Consider the following 24,046-nt stretch of genomic DNA (forward strand, 5'->3'; position numbering starts at 1 on the left):
GTCCAGAGTCCCTCTCACACTCTGGTTGAATAATTAATGCTTAACCTATTTAATTAGTGAGATTTGCTCTGAACAGAAGCAGAGTAATTGAGTCCTCAACTCGTGTGTGCGGTTAGGGGGAGGTTGTGTTGGCGTTTATCTGTGTGTAACTGTCGCATATACCATGATTGCACCATTAAGTAGCTCGCGTCCTCCTGCACGCTCAGTTGAAGCAGCTTGGATGACCTACAGTAGCTCTGCGGCTTTGACGTGACTGTCAGTGAGTTGGCATTAGCGGCGGCGAAGGTGTAACCGTTTGAGCATGGCGACTCCAGCACTGGAAGCTGCGGTTTCCTGCAGCCGTCATTACAGCAGGGTTGGCATGGAGAGGCCAGCCGTGATAGGTGGAGACCTCCAACTATGAGCCGTGATATTTATAACGGGCACAACGAGCCAAAGCAATGTTGAAAGAGTTGTTGATCGTCCTTGGCTTTGTAATTGGGCATCAACTCTTTGACCCTTCATTCACCGTCAGAGTAGATTGTGCAGGTGAAAACTTTAAAAGAAGAAAGAATATATTTTACTCATACATCATGGAGTTTTTAAATTTTTTTTTTTGCCTAGTTCTACTGCAAATATCAAACCATTGCTGCCCATTAATGGTCTGATGGTTGGTTACTGATTTTCAGATGGATACTCGGCTAATTTTCCTGCTACGTAGCTCATAAAAGTAATGGTTGGTCTATGGATAATAACCTGTTGATGTTTTTAAGCCAGCCTGGTAGTAGGCTTTCAGCACCAGTTGGAGTCTGCTGGCAGCGGCGACGGTTTGGCCGACTGTGGACGGCAGCAGGCAGCAAAGATTGGTCAGAGACACCATCGGTGTCGATTCTGTTGTGTCTTTCTGGGCCAGCAGAAACTTGGCAGGAAAGACTAGAATTGGGGGTCACTACTATTTATACTCACCTGAGAGTGGGTCAGGGTGTACAGCCAGATTCAGGGTTCACACGCTTGTGCGTGTCCACGTCTTGGCATGCGCTCCGGCACATTCTCCCTTTGCATTCCTGCCAGCGAGCTGCAGAGGGGGCTCTACACATGTGTGCTGCTGGCTCAGCATCTTGAGCAGCTGAAGATAATGCGCTCGGCTCAGGGCAGAGCTGCTACCTGTAGACTGAGGTTTTTATTTGGAATGCATAGATTTCAGTACTCGTGCGTTTGTGTTGGTATTTAAAAACCTCTGGCAAATGTTTTTCAGGCTCCAATGAGACACTTTACATTGTTAATTTTTGAAGACCAAAATCAAGAAGCATCTTTTGTTCATGATATTTTTTTGGCAGCGGTTGAAATGGATGTGTGATCGCCACTTTGCTGGGTTTGTTTCCAGCAGAAATGGCTCAGTCATGAAGTTTGTTCAGTATCTTCACTGACTTAGAATCTGTATCATTGGAAAAGGTTACGTTTGATTACATGGCAAACTTAAAAACTTGAACCTCAGCTGAAGCTACCTTCATTTAATTTCTTTGTCATATTTATGATTTGTACTTTATATTTATGATTCAGTTGGGACATTTGTGAACTAATGATGAACTAAAACCCTGCACATGTAGCAGTCACCCAAAAAGCCACACACTCTATACTACGTTCTAAAGTTATGACCTATTTATATGTCAATAATGAACATCAACCAATCCTGCATCTTATGTCATAATTTTAGACATTGTCATTGTCCATATTCTGTAAATACACCAGTCAGCCACAACATTATGACCACTGACAGGAGAAGTAAATGACATCAACCATCCTGTGACAACTCAGTGTTCTACTGGGAAACTTTTGGACCTGACATTCATTCATGAGGATGTTACTTAGCACACCTAGACCAGTCCAGGCACCCCCACCCCCCATAGCAATGACAGTCCTTCCAATGAATAAAGGGAAAGCAAAAAAAAGGTTCTTGGTGTACTCTGTCCCGTCATTCTATCCCACACTCGCTCCGTCGTCCTGTTGTTCCTGTCGCTGTCATGATTCTGATCAGATTTGTATCTGATCTGATGCCGTGATGATAAGAGTCCAATGTAGCAAACACATCGGAGCCACTTATATGTCACACATGACCCATCAGTTTTAATAAGTTCAGGGTTGAAAGTCTTAAAAGGAGAGGACAGGTGGGGGTAACGATGACGCTTTTAAATATTTAAATATGTCCGTGGCTGTATTTTTATATTTGAGGGCGTGTGAATTGGTTTATTCATGAAACTGGATATTGAGTTGTGGCTGGTTGACCTTAACCAGAGCATGACAAATAGCCAGGCAGCGTCATGAATGTAAACACAGAGGAACATTGGTACATTGCATACTTGGGTCTTTATTAGTTTCCAGATTTCTCCTCTGTGATGTAAGACGCCTGAAAACACTCTCCACTTTTAGCCGAAGCTCATACATATGTCACTGCATGCAGTTACGCTTAGTCGTATTTCATTTTTCCTGCAATGAAATTAAAAGTGAAAGTGTCTTTTTTTATTTTTTATATTCCACGGTGGGCCGCTCTCTCTTTGCCGAGTGTCTGTGGAGGAGAGCAGAGGGACTGTTGTGAGAGAGTACAGTATTGATCTGGGGCAGTTCATTTTCTGCCGTCCCTGGTGAGTTGCTCTGGGGGAAATGGCTAGTTTGTCTCCTGTCATTGTAGCTTCAGAGTTAAAGAGGGGTAAAAAGAAAAAGGAGGAAGAAGAAGAAGAAGGGGAGTTGGGGAGGAACGCCACTTCTCTAACGGACATGAGAGCTGCTCCGTTGTGATTGCACTGTCCTCAGTTCAGGCTTTAGATGTTGTGTTCATACAGAGAAGTGATGTTTCGTCCCCTGAACACTGTGTGTGTGTGTGTGTGTGTGTGTGTGTGTGTGTGTGTGTGTGTGTGTGTGTGTGTGTGTGTGTTGTATGTATCTACATGGGGGCGTGTGTTGTGTGGGGTCTCCTGAAGAAGGCTGTATTGATCATTTACCGTTTACTGTCCCATGCTCCTCTGGGAATTGCTCTGTGGGAAGTGGTTAATTTGTCTCCTGTCCAGGGGGCTTCTCTCTGTGTGTGTGTGTGTGTGTGTGTGTGTGTGTGTGTCTGTCTGTGTGTGGGTGTGTGTGGTTCATTAGTGTCCTGTCTTTGGGGGGCTCAGCTGTTAAATACCTCACTCTGTCTCTGCGGAGACACATACTGATATCATTGATCGTCATGTTCGATGACAGCGATGCTGGACTTATCGTCAAATGGCTTCCATTGATTATAGAACTCTAATGTAAATACAAAAAAATAATAATTAAAAGCAGTGTAAGGATGTAGTAAAATTTACTTCTAATTCCCATTGTTAACCGGCATAGAGTTGACACACCAACGAAAATTAAAATTGGTCACTAAATTACACAAATTGCAATCATCAAATACATCCCCTGTATTATATTTCAATAAAGAAATATTAATAAAGAAGTTATTTATCCACCTTATAGTACCACTAATAACCCAGTGTCCTCCACACACATGAAATCATACCAGCTGATGTTTTTGTGACAACTACCGTCAATTCTCCTTAGCGACCTGGCCGGTGTCTCTGTTTTCCCCCATAAATTTATTAAACATATTGCACATTTTACAGAATGTTTCACATTAAATCCAGTAGTGCAAAAATAATAACACAAATAAAGCTGCCAGAGGGACATGACGCATAAGAACACACACAAAAAAAGGCCAAAAACAAATTGCATTTCACACATGCACATGCATGGCCTTCTAATTTTTGCAGTCACTGATCGATTGTAAGAATAATTCCTTGTAAAACACTGAAAAATTGTTAAGAAATTAAAAAAGTCAACTGTTCAAATAAAACACTACAGGAAACAAAATGCGCTAGCAACCAGTGGCTAACTGCTGCTTCCACTGTCTCACCAGAAGTTGCACCATAATCCCTTCTACATCAGCGCCCCAGGAATAAGATGGATAGGGACAAAGTCTGTAGATCTCAAAATCTAAATAAGCTTTTACAAAAGTTAAAGTTTCATTTTTGAGAGATCGATATCAGAAATTAGTGGATGTAGAATATGTCCAAAAAAATCAAATTCCTCAGTTTTTGTGTTGAGGAAGATAACCTTAAACCCCTTTCCAAATATAGCATGTTTTGCTTGTCCCCCACCCCTTTGTTGTTATGGACGTTTATGGACTTTCCAGGCTCTGGTTGCCAAGGTGACCCCAAATTATTCCAAGTGAAACGAGCACAACATGAGTATTAGTAGTGTGTAGACAGAGCTAGTTCTTCTTGACGTCAGCGCTATATTTAAATAAAAAAACAAACAAAACAAAACACGTTGGGTTCATGTTCCAAACTCGCTACCAGCTTGGTGGCTTTGGTCGTAGGAACCAAAGTTGTGGATGTTGTTTCCTTGCATTTGGAGACCTCTTGTGTAGCTCAGCTTGATTAAAAAAGAAAGTCACAACAACTCTGAATTTTATCCACATAGTCTCTTGTCCCGACATGGATGCTAGTTTCCTTCTGTGTGTTCGTCTTTACACCATATATCCTCTCCATTGATATCACTAGGAGTATAGACTAAATGTTCAGACTACCAGTGAAATAAAGAACTTACACGTTTCCTTCTTCTTTCAGTGTCTTGTTCTTGCCCAAACGCATTAGATGCCTCCTCCTAACTCCTTCTGTTTACAGCAGCTTTCCTATATATGCATCAGTGCGTGTGACACTTAATAGCATAGCTGCTCTTTTACAGTTTAGCTTGGGTACTCGAGGTTCACGACCCTGGGTCTATTTCAGAGAGGATTATCATGCCGCTATCTGTCTCGCATTCAAGCTTGTCTTTCATTGCATTCCCCCTTTAATGAGTTTGTGGATATAATGAGCAGTTTGGAGCAGCGTGCATTGGATTCCCCGCCCCGATGAGGCTAATAGAAAACATTTCCTGTAATGTTGTCACAATTTTAGTCTAATTCTGACAGTTGTTCTAAAAACTTTCACAGAAGTTCCTCATTGGTGGGTATCTTTAACGTTTTTAAGGCAGAAACCGGAGCAAGAAACTTCCCTTGAGACAAAGAGAAGAGATATTTCCACAAAGAAGCATAGAAATAGTAGTTTGTTTCACATTTTTTATGGTAATCTTTTAAGAAAACATAATCTTGCTGTTGTTGGTACAGTGTTGACGTCATTGGACTGAAGGTCCGCCGTGACTTTGAAGGACCTTTATTAGTACATGTGCCTCTGCCTGTGCATCTATGAACGGACTATGCCAGCGGTTGAGCGGGACTGTCCGCTGCTAGCAGATGCCCGCACCTCCCCGGTTGCGATCAGCATTTTAGCGGGCTGCTGCCAGCTCTTCCCCCGGCCCAGAGGGACCAATTAGACCCTGGCAGCTGCACCCTGCATGCCACCGTGGAACAAGGGGGCCGTGGGTGGGTGGGATGCTGCGCAAGAGAAGGGCAGATAGAGCTAAGGACACGCGTGTAGACACAGAAAGTGAACATCACTTAGTTTCTAAAGAAGGCGGCGCCGCTGAAACCAAAGAAAGGATAGTTTGGTGTGAGCAGGAACCGACAAATTCCTCGGGAGGAGTCGACTCTGAAGAGAAAGGTGGAAAACATTCAGGGGGTCGGTTTGTTTATTCGGAGCCTCTCTTCTGCGGGCCACCTGCTAGTTTTCTATAAGATCAAACAGGAGAAAGTGGAAGCCCCATGGCCCCCTGGCCTCACCAAATTAGCACCCAGGTCGACAAGAGACTCTGCTGTTAACCGTCACACCGTTGTCCCACTTTCTGCCTTCTGACCTTTAGCCCCTGAACCCTTCTTTTCCCCCTGATAATTCAGCGCCATGTTAGCCCCCCCTCGGGTTACTGAGCTGATCGTGGCTCGGGGCCAGAGTGAACTGTCAGACATGAGTTCTGTAGTTATTCCAGCAGGCCCTCTTCATTACATTGAGACTCAAAGGTCAAATATCAGCGTCATTGCTCAGGGTCATCTGGAAATCTATACTCGCGCAAACCTTTACAGTAACACAAGGAGCCCTCTTTCTTATTTTAATGCCATCCTCAATTGCTATATGTATATATATATATATGTGTGTGTGTGTGTGTATGGTACTCTTTAGAGGAGTATAGTAGAGGGCATCCAAGTAATAAAAACATGCCACCGCTAGATTTAGGTTTTCAAGCATTCTTCAATAAAGCAAATGTTCAACTTCGTACGGGTTAGTTATTCTAATCAAAAGAAGCCTTAAAGAATTAAAAACAATTGGCACAAACCCAGAAAAGTACCTCACCGTGTGTTCAGCTCGGCAGCATTTTCATTCCTGCGCCTTCTTCGTAAAATTGCCGAGGTGGTGTTGAAGGTCTCTCAGAGTGAGAGCTGAGTGTATTAGCAGTGTTCTTGTTCCCTGGCCCTGACGGAGCTTAGCTTTATGTGATACTAACCTGTACCCTTTGAAAGATATGTCTCTGCTTTCAGTGGAGTGTGAAGAACACCTTCTGTAAATACTCCATATTGCAGTTGCGTCCTTTCGCCTCTGCGGTTCCCTTTTCGTCACCCCGACCCTCCCTCTCCCCGGCCTGCGGTCTGTTCCCCTTCTCGCTTAACACTTTGACACATTCATGATGCTTGTGTGTCTCCCCACGGGCTTGTACATCACCTCCTTGTCTCTCACTCAGTGGCTGAAACAGAAGTTGAGGGCCGGTGTCCGACCGGCTGACTGGGGTCTATCACTCACTGGCCCAAAAGAATCGGCAGCATGATGGATGCACACAGCGCTGGCATCTGCAACCAGAACCTCAGTCCTGCTTTAAATCTGTACCAGAGAGCTCTCTGCTCCCGTGTGTGCGCTGACTGACAAACTGCAGGGCCATGCATGTGTCTCCAAGCCATCACTCAGTGTGATGAATCAAAGTCAAACCTTACATAGTGTGGGTCCGCACGCCAGCTCTTCTTTCTCAAGATTACATTATTTCAGCGCAGGAGTCTTGTCAGCCAAGACGTCCGAGACACAAAGTATTTCTGGATGCAACAACAACACGTCACAGCGGATAACAAACCACACAGGACGCCACGCCCAAGACCAGGGACCGGGACACCCGCAGAAGAGCCAGGACTGCTTAGGATGAAATGATTCATTGGGAATTCATAAGGAACATTTTCAGTGCCCTCTAGAGTTGTTTCAGATTTCAAATCTTTGTCATTGATGTTGCCCGTCAGCTGTTGTAGACTGATGAAACTATATACCTCTGACAAGTTAAAACATGTTTTTATGGCCATCTCAATGAGGACATTCATTGGCATAATGCATTCCCTTAGTATTACCCTAACCCTAACCTAATTGTAACCTTCAGGGATGGGAAACTTAAATGATGGAGGATGCCACAATATTTTGTCGGCCACACAGGGCTGTGATCTTTCTAACTATTCCATTCTTTAACAACAAAGGGGTTGAACAAGCAAAGAAAAAAACAACCACATACTTTTATGAAAACCCTTCACAAAATCAAATTTGGCACAAAACTGCTTTACAGCAAAGTTCCACCATAAAGCGCAAGAACTCATTCTGTTCATTTTTACAATTCAAAGATCAACATTTTTCCTGCATAGCTGTTCTACCTCATCCCCAGTAAGTCAGTAGGACTGTCTCTCTCTGAATGAGAAACTTGTGGCTTCGCCTGTTGGCGTTGTGAGTTTTCTTTTTGCAGCGTTTTTCACCATAGCTTCACCTCTCGTCCTTGTCTTCTTCTTCTCTTTGGTGTTTCTCTTTGGCACGAGTAATTATGGGGTATTATCGTCACCTACTGGTCCGGGCTTCTTCGTCACTGATGGAGAAGACTTGGTAGATGTGGTGTGAAGCGCCGCCTGCCATCTAGCGGTGAATTGTGTCGTTGCAACTTAAAACTGTTCGGGTAGGGGGAACGTTTTTGTAATTGAATCCAGAGGGCATTACGGACGTGGGCACAGGCTGCATGCCCCCCCCATGGGCCGCCAGTTGCCCATCCCTGCCCTAAACGTTGTCAGCCTTGTAAAGAAGTGAGGTCCGGCCAAAATGCCCCCACTTTGCACAAATGTCCTCACTCTGTTGGCGTCATCTGACCCGCTGTTAGTCCACATCTCGCTTTTCTTTACTTCCATCACAGTCTTCTGTCTTGACGTGTATTGTCCGGATCAGAAGTTCACGTCCCCGGTGGTTTCTCGCGCTGCCCTTTAGGGAAGCACTCACTTAACCTTCATGTGCCCCCGTCACGCTTGGAAAAAGGTTTTATGAGACACGCTCACCCCTCACTCTCTCTCTCAGACGCCCACAGAGACACACCTACACTTTCTATACTCGCCAATAAATGCACATACAATGTATGTAATAATGGCAGCCCTTAAGTGGACGAAGCCCCGGGCTCTTCCTCTCGATGCGTCTAATGGGATCTGCTGACTGACGGCCAGAGTCATCCCCCTGACCAAACTCAACACTGTGCGTGTGACACAAACGTCCTGGGACATGCGCGTGACGTTTGAGGCGAATCGTAAACCTGACGGAGTCCCCGATCGCCACTAAAGGTTTCGTCAGCTCTCAGGGTTGGTGTCAGGGTCAAGGTTGAGTTCACAGGAAATGCATGTTTTCATCATGTCTTATTCACGTTATTGATGTTCTTTATGGCTACAGGAGCATATGGCTGCTCTGGAAACGCACACACAGGGGCCATTATCATTCAATTATTCATCAAGGATGTTGTCAGGTCTCCTTGCATATTATTCAACATTCGGAAAAATACTTACTTAGTGATTGTGCTGAGATATAATTTGATTTGTCCTTTTTTTATTTGAATATATAGATCCATAACATACAGATACAAACTTTTAATAACATATTTCAGTCTAGAATATAGGGCTGTCATTATTATCGAAGTTTACATTTATAGTTTACTTGTTGGTACGAATTAAAATGAGTTTGTAGCCTATAGAAAAGTCTTTTTCCCATTTATCTTCACTTCATTAATTCAATCGTTCCTGATTTAAGCCAAACATTTTATGTATAACCGATTATGTTCAGATCCAAAGCTTTATGAACTTTGAGTTTATTTGGAAAAATGATATTGGATATTTCAGATTATACATGTTCTCACTTTCTTGACTGGATGTTCTTCCTTTAAAATATGAAGCTTAAGTCATAGTTTATAATGAGGACGGGTAGAGCCCTGTCCAAAGTTCCATATTACCCCAAAAACCAACATCTCTAAAACATCGACATCAGTAGACAAACGTAAAAATGAGGCCCAATTTCATTTGATTTTAGTTATTCAGAGATTCCTCTTTTGAAACAACAGTTATGAAAGATTTGTTTTTTGTGTGTTTCTTGTTGTTGTAGATTTGTGACATTTCTAGTTTTACATCTTGCTTATGGGTTTTCTTTAGTGCAGCTCTACTTGTCACACTTTTTAATTTCATTCAGCTTTCAGTCCTGACGGTCTCAGTCTCTCTCAACCATATCAGTTTGAAAAAAGGTGTGTCATATCACACCTTTTTTCCTGGATTCCCATGCCTGGTCTTAAAGGATGCAAAATATTTATATTCTTCATATATATTCATTTATACTGATCAGAGGATTTTATGAATTGATGTTGGATTGATTTTTTATGGCTGGTCCAAACCATAGTTGCTTAAATGATTTCCAGCTCTGTATTTGGGTTGTTTTGTCTTCATGTTGTACTACTATATCCTGTCTCATACCATTTTGCAATTTTGGGACGTTTTGGTTTCTTGTTTTTATGAGCAACCACCCACCGGCATGCATTTGTGTTTGGCTGACCGGAGGAGCCCCCCCTCCCCTTCCCCTTCCCCTGGTCAGCTGGTGTAGGTTACAGCTGATGGCTCCACTGCGTTGATGGACGAGGCCACAAGCCAGCAACCACCCCCCCTCCCACACACACACACACACACACACACACACACACACCTTTTCTCCCCCACCAACACCCCCCCTCCGACCCAAAGCCACGCTGTCCCCCACCAAACGCGCCTCGGTGGTGACATCACCACCACGCTGGCTGACAGCATCTGCTGATGGCACGCACCAGGGGCCTCCTGTGTCAGTATGTGGCCCCATCAGCCTGTCAGCTTGAGTCAACCCACCACTTCATCCACACACACACACACAAATGGAGCCCCTGAGCATTCCTCTAAAAAGGCCGTAGCAGCTCCATAACACGCAAATACTTATCACGAATGTAATCCCGCCTGTTCTCTGGCGTCCAACTTGTAGCCAAGTGTTAATTTGGTCGTGAACTGAAGAGTTATTGATTAATGGCGTAGGTCTGTCATCACATTTACAGTAACGCCGGTTCTCTGAAGGCGCTTCTGTTTATAGTCTGCAGGAAGGAATCAAAGACATGTGCAGTAACACAAGTCCGTCAATGTACACAGACATGTGCTCATGCATCCTTAAAGCTCAGCATTATTTTTAACCTTATGATTTAATGAAATGACTGTGTGAGGGTCGAGACATAAATAAGGGTGTGGTTGGTTTGAGTAACGGGTTCATACCCTAATAAGTTGCTAGCCATGTTGCTTGGGTACCACCTGTCTCAGTGCCAGTTTATAGACCTAATTTTTGATTAGATTTTGGTCAGATGCTGCCAAGATGGCGGCGGCTGGAAGCAGCGACGTTGAGCTGCAAAACCGCTCTTCAGGAAACATATGGATGACGTCATGGAGACTGCATTGGTCTGTATATAGATACCAGTCTATATACAGTGGAGCGGTGTTGAGCTTAAATCATCCATTGTCTTTCACTAATCTATTAATTCATTTTGTGATCAGTGGAATATCAAATCATTTTTAATTTGTAAAATCACCTATTTTTTGACATGTTTGGTTACTTATAATTCGCATATACAGTATAAAGTATGATTTAACTTCAGTGACTTTTGCTGATTGCTATTGGAAATGCAGCTGCATCACCGTTCATCCTCACGTTCATCTAACAGTCAAGTCTTTGTGAGAGGAAACACAGCAGAGAACAGGGAGAATGTCTAAACATCCAACAGGTTAGAACCCACAACCTTCCCCAATGTGTCTTCCACCCACTTGGAGAGCAACGCTAATGGACATGTCCACTCTTTAGTTTTATAGTTCCGTATGTGCATATACTGTTTACGACATGTGAATGCACTGAAATGCAGGGCTGCCATGTTGGCGTTTGGATCACGGCTTCTTAGTGAACATTGCACCCGTTGAAAATGGATTTAGTCACATAGTCGACATCATTGCAACCCTTTTTTAAATATGTCCATTTCTTAAGCTAAACTATGAAACATTTCAATGGACAAAATGAGTAAAAATGAGGTGCACTAGAGCTGTTAAATGGACACGATGCTTCGTCATATTTCTCCTAAAACGAGACTCGTTCACACGCAGCATATTCTGCAAAACTCGCATTCTGGTCGTACTGGAGGAGAGCATGATACGCTCCGTTGAGTTTTGGGATGCAGTATTTTTAAGGCAGTGGAATGCAGTCCTCTGTTGACAGGGCGTGGCACCAAATCCTGTTGACATGTCTGGATAGTCTGTCAGAAAGTATCACTGGGTGTCAAACACGCACAGATCGTATTATCGTGACCGCGTCGACTTGCAGTGGGTTATTAAATTGTGGTAACTCCCTTGTTAAATCTGATGTTAGCATGGCACCGCTGTCTCCTGCGAGAGCGCTGGAGCTGTGGGAGTCAGAGGATGAGCCCCAGGGGACGGGAACAAGGTTGGCAGGGGGAAATAGGCACTGTCAATAATAAGATTTATTATCCATCGGTGCGTTCCAGGGAGGGGGCAGACGGAGACCGCTGTTCTCTGGAATTAGACGTCAGGTACTGGGAGGCAGACTTCTGGGGGATCCCTAAGACGATGGAGGATTGGAGGTTCAGTGCAGTGGCCTGTCAGTGGCCCCAGTTAGAGGGCTGAGGGTAGATATCGGAAGAGCGTGGAAGACAACTCCACTCAAAGTCTAGTCCATGCTGCTTGGATGAGGCTCAGTCATCTTAGGAACGGGACTCTGGTTCAACATTCTCAGATCCACTTATGTGTTGATAACGCAGGATCTACATTAATGATTTGTCACAGGTTTTGACTAACAGAAGAGGATCAGACCTGTTAGAGGATAAATGTGGAAAAAAAGGAAACTTGATTTTGCTGTAGAAGTTTGTTTCCCTCAAAGTGCAGTTTGGAGTTGAACTGATTATCAGACTTTTTCAGTTTTTTTTGATCCCATACCAGTCTTTTAATGTTCAGTATTGGCCGATTTAAGACCTGATCCATTCTTGAATAACCTAAATGTAGATTCCAAAGTCTTTCCTGGGATTCAGTCCATTAAATCTTTCTGTCTAAGTTAATGTAGTGTAGAGGGGAGCTCGTACCTTGTGTTCTCTACTCCAGAAATGTTCTGGTCCTCCATCGCTGCCATCAACTCCCTAACCCTCTCTGGCAGATTTGTCTCCAGGAAACGTTTTTCTTCATTTAGTGTTTGTCGTTGCTGTTTGGCATATTCTGTTAGTGGTAGTATTGAATGATGATCTACTACTACCACCGCCTCACCAAACAGACACTTTACATAATTTAGAAATTCCAGCCTGACTAATTTTTTTGTCCAGAGTAAAGTTCTTCCATATGGTAGACATATTTAGTCGTTGGCATTTTTGGCTTTTTGGATCTAAAGATCGGCCTGATACCATTCCATTACAAACCATTATTACTATTAAATTTGAAGGAGATACCTATGAGCAGGAAAACCCCTTAAACCAAGAAGTCCTTCATATTGTGCATACGTGTAGTTAACAGTTTAGGGTTGACTGCTCGGGTTTATTGGTCCATTGTAAAGTCATTGAGGTCCCAGATCACTCTGTTAATCCCTTACTTTCACAATATTGCTCTAGTCATGGAGGTGATTGTGGAGCGTGAAGGAACACGAAGACAGGAATTGATGCGACGCTTAAAAACAAAGTGGCCTTACACGATCCCACTGTTAATGATTAATGAAACAAAGTAATTAGTCATGTTGGTGTATAACCAACATCTACCTAATCAGGACGAGACTGTCATTCATACTGGTGCCTGTTTCTTTTCACTGCTGCGTCAGAAGCAGAAAACTCAGAGGGATATCTCTAAAGAGCATGTTGACCCAGCCCTTTAATGTGGCGCTGCCGGCCTACTTGCAGAGGGAGCTGTGAGTACAGCGTGAGGCAACAAGAGTAGATTATCTGTGGATTCACAGCAGCAAGTCGCGGGGGGAGATGGATGGACGGCACGCGAGCTGCATGCGTCTGCAAATGGTGTCTTCACAGCGTAGGGCGCCACTTCCAAGGCAGGCCACTGTCAAAGGTCTATTAAGGGAAGATTGAGACCCCAGGTGTATATGTGTGTGAGTAAGTGTGCGTTTGTGTGTGTGTGTGTGTGTGTGTGTGTGTGTGTGTATGCGTGTTCACATGCTCATTGGTCATGGTCTTATAGTGGAAGATTGAGACCCCATTGCTCCCAGAGCCACTCAACCAACACAACCTGCAGTGGTTTACAATCAGAGCAACGGTGTCCATCCATCGCCGCTGACACACACACACAAACACACACACAAACACACACACACCAACAGCACAGCTCACTATAGATGTCATTAAACAGTAGCCAAGGTGGAACAGCTGTGTGACAGCGTCTCGGACACGGTGGGTGTCGTGATGTTGGCGAGGAGAGTTCAGTGGCAGATTGAGGTGCAGGTTAGGGATGCGGGGTTGAGGGGAGGGTGCGAGGTTGGGAACGGTGGCAGCACCTTCGACAAGCCCTATTTGTCATCTGCCAGGACGCCCAAATAGCTCTGACTGCAGGATAGATGGATTGTGGGAGAAAAAGTGACTACAAGCAAGGCAACTAATCCTGAACAAACCCCGACCCCCCCCTCCCCTAAACTCTCGCTCCAGCTTTCTCTTCTGCTGTCTTTTATTTTCAGCCTGGTCTGTTGGTCATAATCCACTCAAACCTTTTCACCCACCCACCCAGTCGTTTTCACAGTGTTAATAACTGTAATTCACTGAAAATAGTGTGGGTTTGAAACATGGAGTGGTCAGAGGTCATCACGTCTTGTGTGGTGTTTTCACAATGTTGACCAAGTAGCTGGTTATTCTCACCAGCTACTTGGAAAGATGAAAGAAAATGAAACATGTTTAAAGTGAGCTTTGTGAAAGTATATCAAAGACATTATCTGGAGATTTGAGTGAAATGTCGGAAACCATTATAACATTGAAGCTTAACCGGACGGTAATGTTTCTTAAGTTCATCATTTTGTTCGCTTAAAAACGAAAAGGGCATTTGATTTGATTCTTCTGACGAGTAACTCGACCAAATAATGGAAAGGATCCTCCAGCCCCAGAGGCTACAGCTTAGATTCATTTGATCTTTTATCTCAGCCAGAATATTAATTTTTATGAGTGAGTAAAAAGGAGTCAGTTGAGCATTTCAACTAAACCACAGCTCATTGCTGGTCTTAGGTATTGACCGTCTGTGGTCCTAGTTTTTTACATGTTTTCTCCACTGTTGGTACCAGGTGGACCCCGTTGGGTTGGGTTCTAAAATGGGTTCTCTCTGATTTCTCTACAGTGAATAAACATGATTCAGGAGAGGCCAGCTCCTTGCGACATTTTGGATTTCTTGCTAGCCTCCTAGCCGCCCAGCTAATAGTAGCTTTTCCGGTTTTGTTGCCATTGGCTATAGTTTTTGATTTAAGCGCCACTTTCTTGGCACAGACACGTCGACTGATGTCAGTTCGGTGTGTCCGTCACAAACAGTTCCTGCTAGAGTTAAGCCAGCAGTTTGGAGAGAACACGACGACCGACAGACTCATGTTTCACTGTAGATGTTTAGAATTACCATTAGCTAATTAGCTGGCCTGTTAGCTACAGTGGTCAGTGGATAGAATGTAGTGGTGACATTGGTCAATTTCATTGTTGAAGGCAACAATCTTAACAAAAATAAAAATAAAACAAATAATTTGTATCTGGATGAAAAATTCTAAACATTCTTACTTAGACATGACACATGTGCAAGCCACCATGTTTTTGTGTTTGTGTGTGTCCTGAACACGGAGCCCATATTTCGACAGAAGCTCTCAGTGATTTGTCGAACAGTAAATGTTTGTCTGAGATGAATTCTCCAGCTGATCCGGAGCTGCATCACGGCTGACAAATGAAACCGGCGCCCGGGGGCAGGAAAAACCGAGGGGGAGGAGTGGAGGGAGAGCAGGGGGAATGTGTAGAAGTGGAAATCGAATCATTTTATTGTTTGTCACCACAGCCCTCGTGGTCACGGTCTGTTATTGGACGCTAATTAAAATGGCAACAATCCTGACAATTGGCAATTAAAGACTTGTGAAAGAGGTGATGGGAAATGAGCTCCTCACCGGGGGCATAAACTCATTTGTTATCCCTCTCTCACACTTCTCTTCACTCTGTCTTTTCTTTACTCATTAGGAAGACAAAGTGCTGTCACTGACCACCGCAGTGAATGATTGGTAGAAGGGGGAAGAGGTAGTGCCGATAATGACATTTTTTTTTCCCCCAGTGCAATAATTTGAATGAATACGTCGAGCAACTGATTCATGTTGCATTAAATCTTGCTTTTCAGCAAGTAGTAGTGGAAGGTTGTTACCTTTTCATCAAGCACCATGTGGCAAATTAATTCCTAAAAGGTTTTTGAAGGTTTGTGAAGTGCATTTTTCATAAAACGTGTCAAATTCACGCTTCACTGCTTCTTGGATTATTGTTGCTCTTGGTGATAACTTCATTGTGTACTTCATGGCAAACGGCTGAGCCTCTGGGCCAAAGTTACCTCAGTCATCAGAGACGTTATTGACGAAATGGCTTTAAAGAGTTTTTAAAAATGTGTTTATTTGATGTGAGTGTGCATAAAACTAACAGCTGAAGAGACGATATCTTCAGGTGTCTGGACCCCGTTAAACCCAACACAACTCATTCTGTACAAATACGTTGCTGTTACTCTTCTGTCCAGCACCGCGTTTAGCTCCACTATAGACTGTAGAAACATGGACAATGTGTCGCCAGCCAAAATAACTAACTAAAACCACACTTATCCAAAAAACTGACACGTAAACATCAAGGCGGGGGCAGTGAGGAGTCTGCAACTTTCTGAGTAGAAAATCCGACCTCAGGGGCCGGTCCAGTTGATAAATTCCAACTCAGAACATGGGAATTTCCAACTTCTGAGTACAAATGGTCCACTAACATGTAGGAGGCGGAGCTTATGGCGTGGCGTGGAGTGGCGCCTCTTTGCTGGAGCTGAATCACTACCTAACCAAGACACCAAATTTTTCCCTACAAATATTTTGTGGGAAGCAGCAGGATTGTTACCAATAAATGCAAAATGAGAACTAAAAAGAAACCAGAATTCTTTACTTATTCGCTGTGACCTTCAGAGTCTGCCGGCCCATGAAGTCTTTGATCTCAGTAAACCGATGGCACCTGGACGATGCTCAATGCAAATTCTGTTCTTTGTGCGAGTGTGTCATCCAGCCCGGGCCGTCATAAAACAACATGATGGATACGCCACTAAATAAATAAATAAAAACACTTAGTCCTCTTTTTTTTTTTTTTTTTTTTTTTTTTGTCTGTGCCGATCTCTCTCTACTCTTGCGCCTCTTCTCTGATGGATTTGTAAAATGATATAACGAATGAGACTGAAAGTGAGAGGGAAGGAGGGAGGGAGGGAGTCTGGGCGGGAGGGATGAAGGCAGCGAGGAAAGAGACAGAGCACATGATTTATTAGACTCATAAAAATTCTGCCTTTGTTATTCCCTCTCATTTTTATATGTGAAGCTTATTAAAGAGCACACCTGCCAGAGTCTTCAGACAAACTTGTGCGTCTGTGCGTGCACACGCGGCTTTAACACGTTTGAGATGTTGTGAATGTGCGTTTTGATGTTTCATCACAGATCTCTCCCCTTTCCCACCAGGTCCCGCCACTTCCCAGCGGGTGTTCAGGACGCGGTACAAGATGGTGACCCGCCCGGGCTCCAGCTCCGTGCACGGCAGCCACTACAACCCGGCCCTGTCCTGGCGAGCCAAGAGGATCCAGTCTGCCAGGTAGGCAGACGAACGCTCACGCACACTCCCTGCAGGTCCTGCCTTAATGTGGCTCGCTGGGTAATATCCCTCATTGCAGAACATCGCCCTGTCCTTTATGTCACTGCCATGTGCAGCGCCAGTGGAAGAGGTCAGGAATTTATGGTGCTCATTTTTACACAGTAGATAACACGGAGAATAAACCATTTACACCAATGTGCTCCTCACATTAATTCACACCAGAAGGGAAAGTATCAAACCCACGAGGAGGAGGAGGAGGAGGAGGAGGAGGAGGAGACGGGTGGCTCTTTCTCTTAATGTCTCGTCTTTTCTCCACCTTCATTAATCTAACTTTCATTTCCTCTGTCTCAGTACTCATCCTCATGTCATTCTCACATCCTCACTGAAGATACAAGTCGCCAGCAGGGCCTCGTTTTCACACTGAGCTCTTTAATCAGATTCTCATTATTAATTATTGTGAATTGTCTGTAGTAGCTACCAACTAATTCCACAGTTGGTTCCCATTAACAGTCCAGAAATCACCTTTAAATAAATTTAAATGCTTAACTAGACAGTTATCTGTCACTTACACGGTGAGTAAAGTTCATCATTTAAAGCCTCGTAACATACAACCAGTAGCTTTTTCGTGTGGTGATGAGGTTCTGCTCTAGAGAACCTGTCTGGTCTTATTACTGAACTGTCAGTGACACATTTTAAAGTTTAAAAGAACTTAAACCTGTAAAGAAAAATAACTTGGAAATGAATTTGCACTTACAGGAATAAATAAAACTCTGCACACAGTTACGTAACTGATGTTCATTTCATTATTAGGCCTCATTCTCGTCTCTGATGAGTGAAGTGTGAAGCTTGGCTAATAAAACCATGGAGGTGATATTTGTGTGACTTTGATCGTAATAGATCACAGATGAGGAACATATACAGCAAACAGCTCAGTTTTTCTTCAAAATATGAAAATGAGAGAAATAGGTTTCTCACATGGTTGTGGATTCATAACTAAATCTATATCTATAACACATTTTTAATTTAATTTTAAGAATATTTTGACATAAGGTCATTTATTTAAGACCTTTAAATTGTCAGTTTGTTCAAATTACAAAAACATATTCCTTCTCTTGCAGTTTGTGAAATTTAACTTGTGCTGCTGTTTAATATTGCAAATAATTTCACAGTGAAGTCCTGAGGTTTGTGTCTCTAGCTGCATTTCCACTACAACTTTTTTCTGAAATTTCGATAAAGTAACTGCACTTTCTACATGTTTCCATTTAAAGGTGTTTAAGTCTTGTTTTGCGATATCCCATAATTCTCTTAAATTCTCGTCATGCAAGACTTCACTTTGAGGAAAAAGACCTCAGAGAACTGGTCACATGACCCTCTACGTCATCTCCGGTAGCGCCGATGACAAGAAGTTGCAGAAAAAGTGTTTCCATTGCACTTTTGTGATAAACTTTTGTATCGATACAGAGAGAAAAAGTGTTTTAGCTCTAGATATCTGAGAAGTTTTTAGAAATGTGGTTGTTTCCATTACCAGTTATTTATTGCGATATTTAGGTTTTGCGTATTTCTAGGACATGAAAACGCAGCAACTGTTGTTGAGAATCCTCCACGGCATCATTGTGAAGAGATGTAATTTGATTCGTTCCACTGGTGGAACATGCACTAATGTCTGCGCTGCGGTTTGGATGCGCTGATGTTTCATTCGTTTGGATGCGCTGATGTTTCATTCGTTTGGATTTAGCCATTTGAAACGCAAACATTATTGTGCGTTTGTGTTTGGTGTGAGCTGATGAAGGAGGTTCATTTGTGTAATCCAGATTGGGTGAGACAGAGGGACCCGGCCTGTGGCTGGACTCAGCCTCTGGTGACTTATTACTATTCATTTAGCTGCTGCAGTAAATATTGATTCATCAAGGGATTTTCAATTTGAGCCCTGTGACATCCTGTGAAATATCACCAAGTGTGTGGTAGTGAGGAAAGAGATAGGGAGGGAGGGGGACAGGTCGGGTCCCCGGGGACTGTTACCCCCCCCCTCCTTTCTCACCCTCCCACCCACTCCTTTCTCAGTGCTTATCTATCTGTTTAGCTCCAAAGCCCACCACCACTTTTATCAATTTGAAGCGATTGAGTGGAGCATGAGCTCATATTCTCTGCTCTTAACTACTGAGTGCTGCTCTTCATCTTTGGCCTATCAGACCCACTGATCCCTGTCCCCATATGTTCTCGGCTCTTATCTGGGATCCTGCTCGTAGCTCCAACACCGATGCCTCTTAAAAATACCAGGCCCAGTCTTCGTTCTTCTAAGGACGCCGGCGTTTGACGCGGCCACATAAAACAAAGATCTCGTTGTATTTTTCATGCCTCCGCGACAGCGACAACTGGGATCGTGTTTTGAGTTGTCCATCTGTCTTTTCCTGTTCTGGTGAAGACGATGTCTCAGGAACGCTTTGATTGAGTTTATTCAATGTGCTCATCAGAATTTGTATGTCCCAGAACTCATGAACCAAAATATGTTCAAACTTTCTGCGTGGAGTCGTGGTTGAAGGGGTTTGTACTGTGATTTCCTTCATTACGTCCTGATCCATCAGTTTATCTGTGACTTCCTCTTAAATGCCAGCGATCCGTGAGTGGTCCTCGGTTTAAATAGCGAGTCACCCAGAAATGTAACGTTTGGCAGTCTTTTGACTAATCAGTGAAGCAGAAGTTCATCATTCAACTTTGATCTGAACGCACAATGCATTCAAAGCTAGTCATGTTACATTATATTATAACGCACAATATAAAGTATATTTATATATAGATGATAGTAATTATAAAAATAGTTTATAGCAATAGCTGACGCCTTGTTTGTAATATATCTTTTCTATTTTTTTAGTTTATATTCTCATTGTTATTCTTTTTCATAGATATTCCACCCATATTTCCCCCTTGTGGCATAAATAAACGCTTATAGTATCACGTCTTCGTATCGTATCGTACTTTTTTTATTGTATGAACGGTATGAACAGTTCTAATAGAGAGGAACCTAAAACAAATCAAATATAAAGTTAAACCTGGATATATACTACATGACAAATAATACATTTAACATGTGGTGGTGATACATTTACTGATACCCTCTCAAACACACTGGCAGAAAATGTTTATTGTAAATAAACGCTGCACATGGTTGGATATTCCTCTAACCAATCAGAGCCATCTGATAATCTTTCTATCCATCATCACATAAAGTTCTGCCCAAACCATCTGATTGACCCAATGGATCCCAGCAAAATCAGTTCCCAACAGAGTGACTCCAGACCAACATTGTTCTGCTATTGTTTCAAGTTTAGAAAAACTCTTTTTATGTCAAACACACCTATAATGATCTTCCTTACTGTAGAAATTAGTCTTTCTCGTGTTAATTGAAGGACATGTGTTACGTTTATCTGTAAACGTGTGACTATTAATACTTTAATACTACAGTTCTGCTCGTCTTTCTCATCCAGTTGTCTGAGAAATGTCCTGCTCCGTGGCCCACAGGAGGTACAGGTCTCCCTACCCAGCATGCCGCACTCATACCTTTAGTCTTAACCATAAAGAGCGTGGGTGGGTGGAGGGTAGGGGCTGGGAGGGAGGGGGTGGGGGGGTGATTTAATGCCGGGCGGCAGTTTGAAGGGGCGGGGGAATCGGCTGCAGTATTTCAGACCCTGCCACCAGAAAATAGATATAATCTCAACATTAACTCCATTAATAGTAGCAGGAGTTGAATTAAGAAAGCCGTAAAGCATGCACAGTGGAGGATAAATTACAGCCCAGCCCTCCCGTCATCTCTCTCACACCCTCCTCCCTATTTTTCTTCCCCCTGAACCAGCCTTTAATTTCCTATAAACCTATGTTTGCTCTGTTGCTTCTCTTTCACCGCGTCTTTCTATTTGGTCCGGTTTTTGTGCCGCAGTCTCTCACTCGCCTCCGTCTTCCTCTGTTTGACTTCTGCCATAAATGTTAAAACCGTCATCACGGCGAGACGCCCCGAACCCAAATAAGTGTACTATCTTTGAATGTATATATATCTATGCACACATACACACTCACTAACACACACTTGGTCCAGGCGCTCATCTCCTTTAGTGCTTCAGTATCGATCAGTACAGGATGTAAGAGACTGGGCAATAAAGTGAAGCAGCGCTCCCTCTTCTTCACTTCTCTCCTCCTTTTCCCGCATTCGCTCCCCCATTCATCCCCTTTTATTCCCCAGTTCATTCGTTTACTCGTTACTTATCACATCTGTCATTCACCTGTCACCGACAGCCGTGTGTTTCAGACGCTGCCAACGCTGTATTATACACAAATAATCTCCGGTTTGAGTCCTAATCTTATATTCTAACACTAAATCCGGCTCCTTTAGGCTGGATCTGATGGGATCAGGGCAGTAACGACGCTGCTTTGGTTTCCTTTAAGTGCCTGAAGAAGAGCAGCGCTCCTCGCTGCTGGAATTAGCCAGATGACTGTTTTTGCTGCGCTCTGTTTCAAGGGTAACTGTTTCCCCAATATGAGCTTACTAATGCTTGGGTTGCAGACAAATAGACAAGGGCAGCATTATTCTGAGCAGTCGCGCGACCCTCCAAATTCCTCCCTGTCACTAAAACAAAAGTTGGATCATTCATCAACGGCAGCGGTATTGCTGAATCGCGCTCTCCTTTATCTGTGCGTCGCATGGTCAGAGCAGTGCACATCCACACACCTGCGCACACACATATACACACTCCTGCAAACTAGTCTCGAGGGACTTTGTCTGTGCCCTTGCTCCGTCCTCTATTTCCTCCGGTTTTTCCTCCATATTTTTTTTTTTTACTTTTGGTTTTTGATGAGTTTAAGTTTTGTTTCTCTGGTCATTATTTTATAACAAACCTGAAAGAGTGTACAGTTCACAGACTCCATTCATTTTAACACCAGCATTCAATTAAGGAAATCATTCTCTGTTATTCTGAGATTAGAATTTACTTCTGTTCTGTCTGTATGTTGGTAATTTAAATACATTTTCTTTTTTTAAGAGTTGATCCATCAGAGATATTATGGACTTATTGATGTATCACAGGGTAAATAACTAATATAATCAATTAAAAGCCAAACTAATGGTTTAATTGTTAAAGATCATGCAAAAGAAACCATGGACTTTACATAAAGATGGATGAACCCTAAGTGACGTCACCCATAAGTTTCCTGCAGAGCTTTGAAGCTCTGCAGGAAACTTACTCCTCTACCTGGGGTCTCGAAATAAAGCATTCATTCATTCATACCTGGGAAGACGGCTGTAGTACCAAACTTTGACTGAACCCATCTATTAGTCAGATTGGTCATTTCCCTAATTGATGCATAACTTTTTAAGCCCTGATATCATTTAAACAGATGCAGAATACACTGCACGGACAAACGTATCTGACGTCACGTGACCGTTACGCCGATAGTGACTGTATTGACACTGTATTCAGAAACATATATAAGAGCTTCCACTTCCTTAAAGGCTTTCCAGAAGATTTTGGATTGTTTCTGTGGTAATTGTTGTGTGTTCGTTCTGTTCAGGCACTGATATTGAGTGTGAAGGCTTGACTCTCAAACTCTTTTCCAGTTGTGGCTGCGTTCCTACACACTGAACCCATCGAACCATTTTGTGTGTTTTGTTTTGTGTGTTTTCCCAAAATTCCACTGAGAGCAGACTCTGGAATATCCCAGTTTCAGTACAAACCATTTTTATTACAAAGGTGGCGTCCTATCACAGCACCATGCTTGAAGCCACTGACCATGGAGACTTCATAACAAGCTGCTTCATTCTCCTACAGTTATGGCAAAACACTTTTCTTCATATATGGATTGGAATTGGAGAAATTGGCTACAGAGACCAAAACTGTTTTTGTTTTTATTTATTATTTAATACCATGCTGTAAAGTGTTTATTTCTGTCGTAAAGTTGAACATATAAACATGGAGGTCGATGGAGACACTGTTGGATCCACCTCTTGTGGACATTTGAGTTTGAAACCTGAGTTTTTACGTTTTTCAAATTGGACACAAATTAAAGTTTAGGGTTCAAATGTTAAGGTCAATATAACCTTAAAGAACAGAGTCTTTGGCTTTGACTCAACCCTTGAGCTCAGTATTATTGTCTGGTTTCCCACAACTGTTGACTTTGGCGTTTAGATGAAGCGGTTTCTGGTGTTCTGTGTTGAGGGAACACGTTTATTAAATTCCTTCATTGGTATGAATCTGGCCAGACGTGGATGTAAACTGCAACTCGTCTGCGTGATGGAGAAGCCATGTGGCGATAATTGTGCCTAAAATAAACAAGCATGAGCAATAGAAATGGTTTAGATTGTGACTCATGCTGGACTCACTCTCGACGCGTGCTCTGTACCCAACTCAATCATTTCAAGTTGATAAGATCTATCCTGAGTGAAGAATGCAGCTGTAATTACTCTGCACGTCTACATGTGTCCCATCTAGATTTAGGCGTCCTCAGCTGCTCCCCTAACATCATCCGTCCCATGAATAGGGACAGAAAGTCGTCACTTTGTGAAGAAAAAATGTCCTTTAAAGGACGAACCCAACAAAACTAGTTTCCTATGAAATATTGAACTCGAGTTAGAAGGTAAATGTTCCACAGGATAATCTGGTCAAATGTGATTTCTATATATTTTATTTAAATATAAAAAAGACACGTTTCTGTATTCTCTAATAATGGTAGACAAAACGAGATGAGGATTTGTGCATCAGACCTTTCTGAGAAGGACATCAAGGTAAACAGGTTAAAGAAAGTCTGTATCTGTGGAATCGTGTTCTGCCTGTAGTTGGAACTTATTCACAAGGCTTCATATATGTGTAGCCGCACACTTATGATGCTCTAACACTCGCTGAAACAATAACCTGAAATTATTGGTTCTTTTGTGTGTTTATAGTGCTGTGTG

At 43.0% G+C, this 24,046-nt stretch overlaps 1 protein-coding gene across 1 annotated transcript in view; it reads left to right on the forward strand.

The window, feature by feature from the left end:
* Window positions 1-16,960: 16,960 nt before the first annotated feature.
* The window catches only part of zc3h3 (zinc finger CCCH-type containing 3), a 28,809-nt gene continuing 21,723 nt past the window's right edge, over window positions 16,961-24,046 (forward strand). Inside the window, exon 1 of the mRNA XM_047586112.1 lies at window positions 16,961-17,112. Within this exon, the coding sequence (XP_047442068.1) occupies window positions 17,024-17,112 (89 nt within the window). The 5' untranslated portion in view covers window positions 16,961-17,023. The remainder of the gene's footprint in view (window positions 17,113-24,046) is intronic.

Source organism: Mugil cephalus, chromosome 6, assembly GCF_022458985.1.
Source record: "Mugil cephalus isolate CIBA_MC_2020 chromosome 6, CIBA_Mcephalus_1.1, whole genome shotgun sequence".
In the NCBI taxonomy this organism is placed as follows: domain Eukaryota; kingdom Metazoa; phylum Chordata; class Actinopteri; order Mugiliformes; family Mugilidae; genus Mugil; species Mugil cephalus.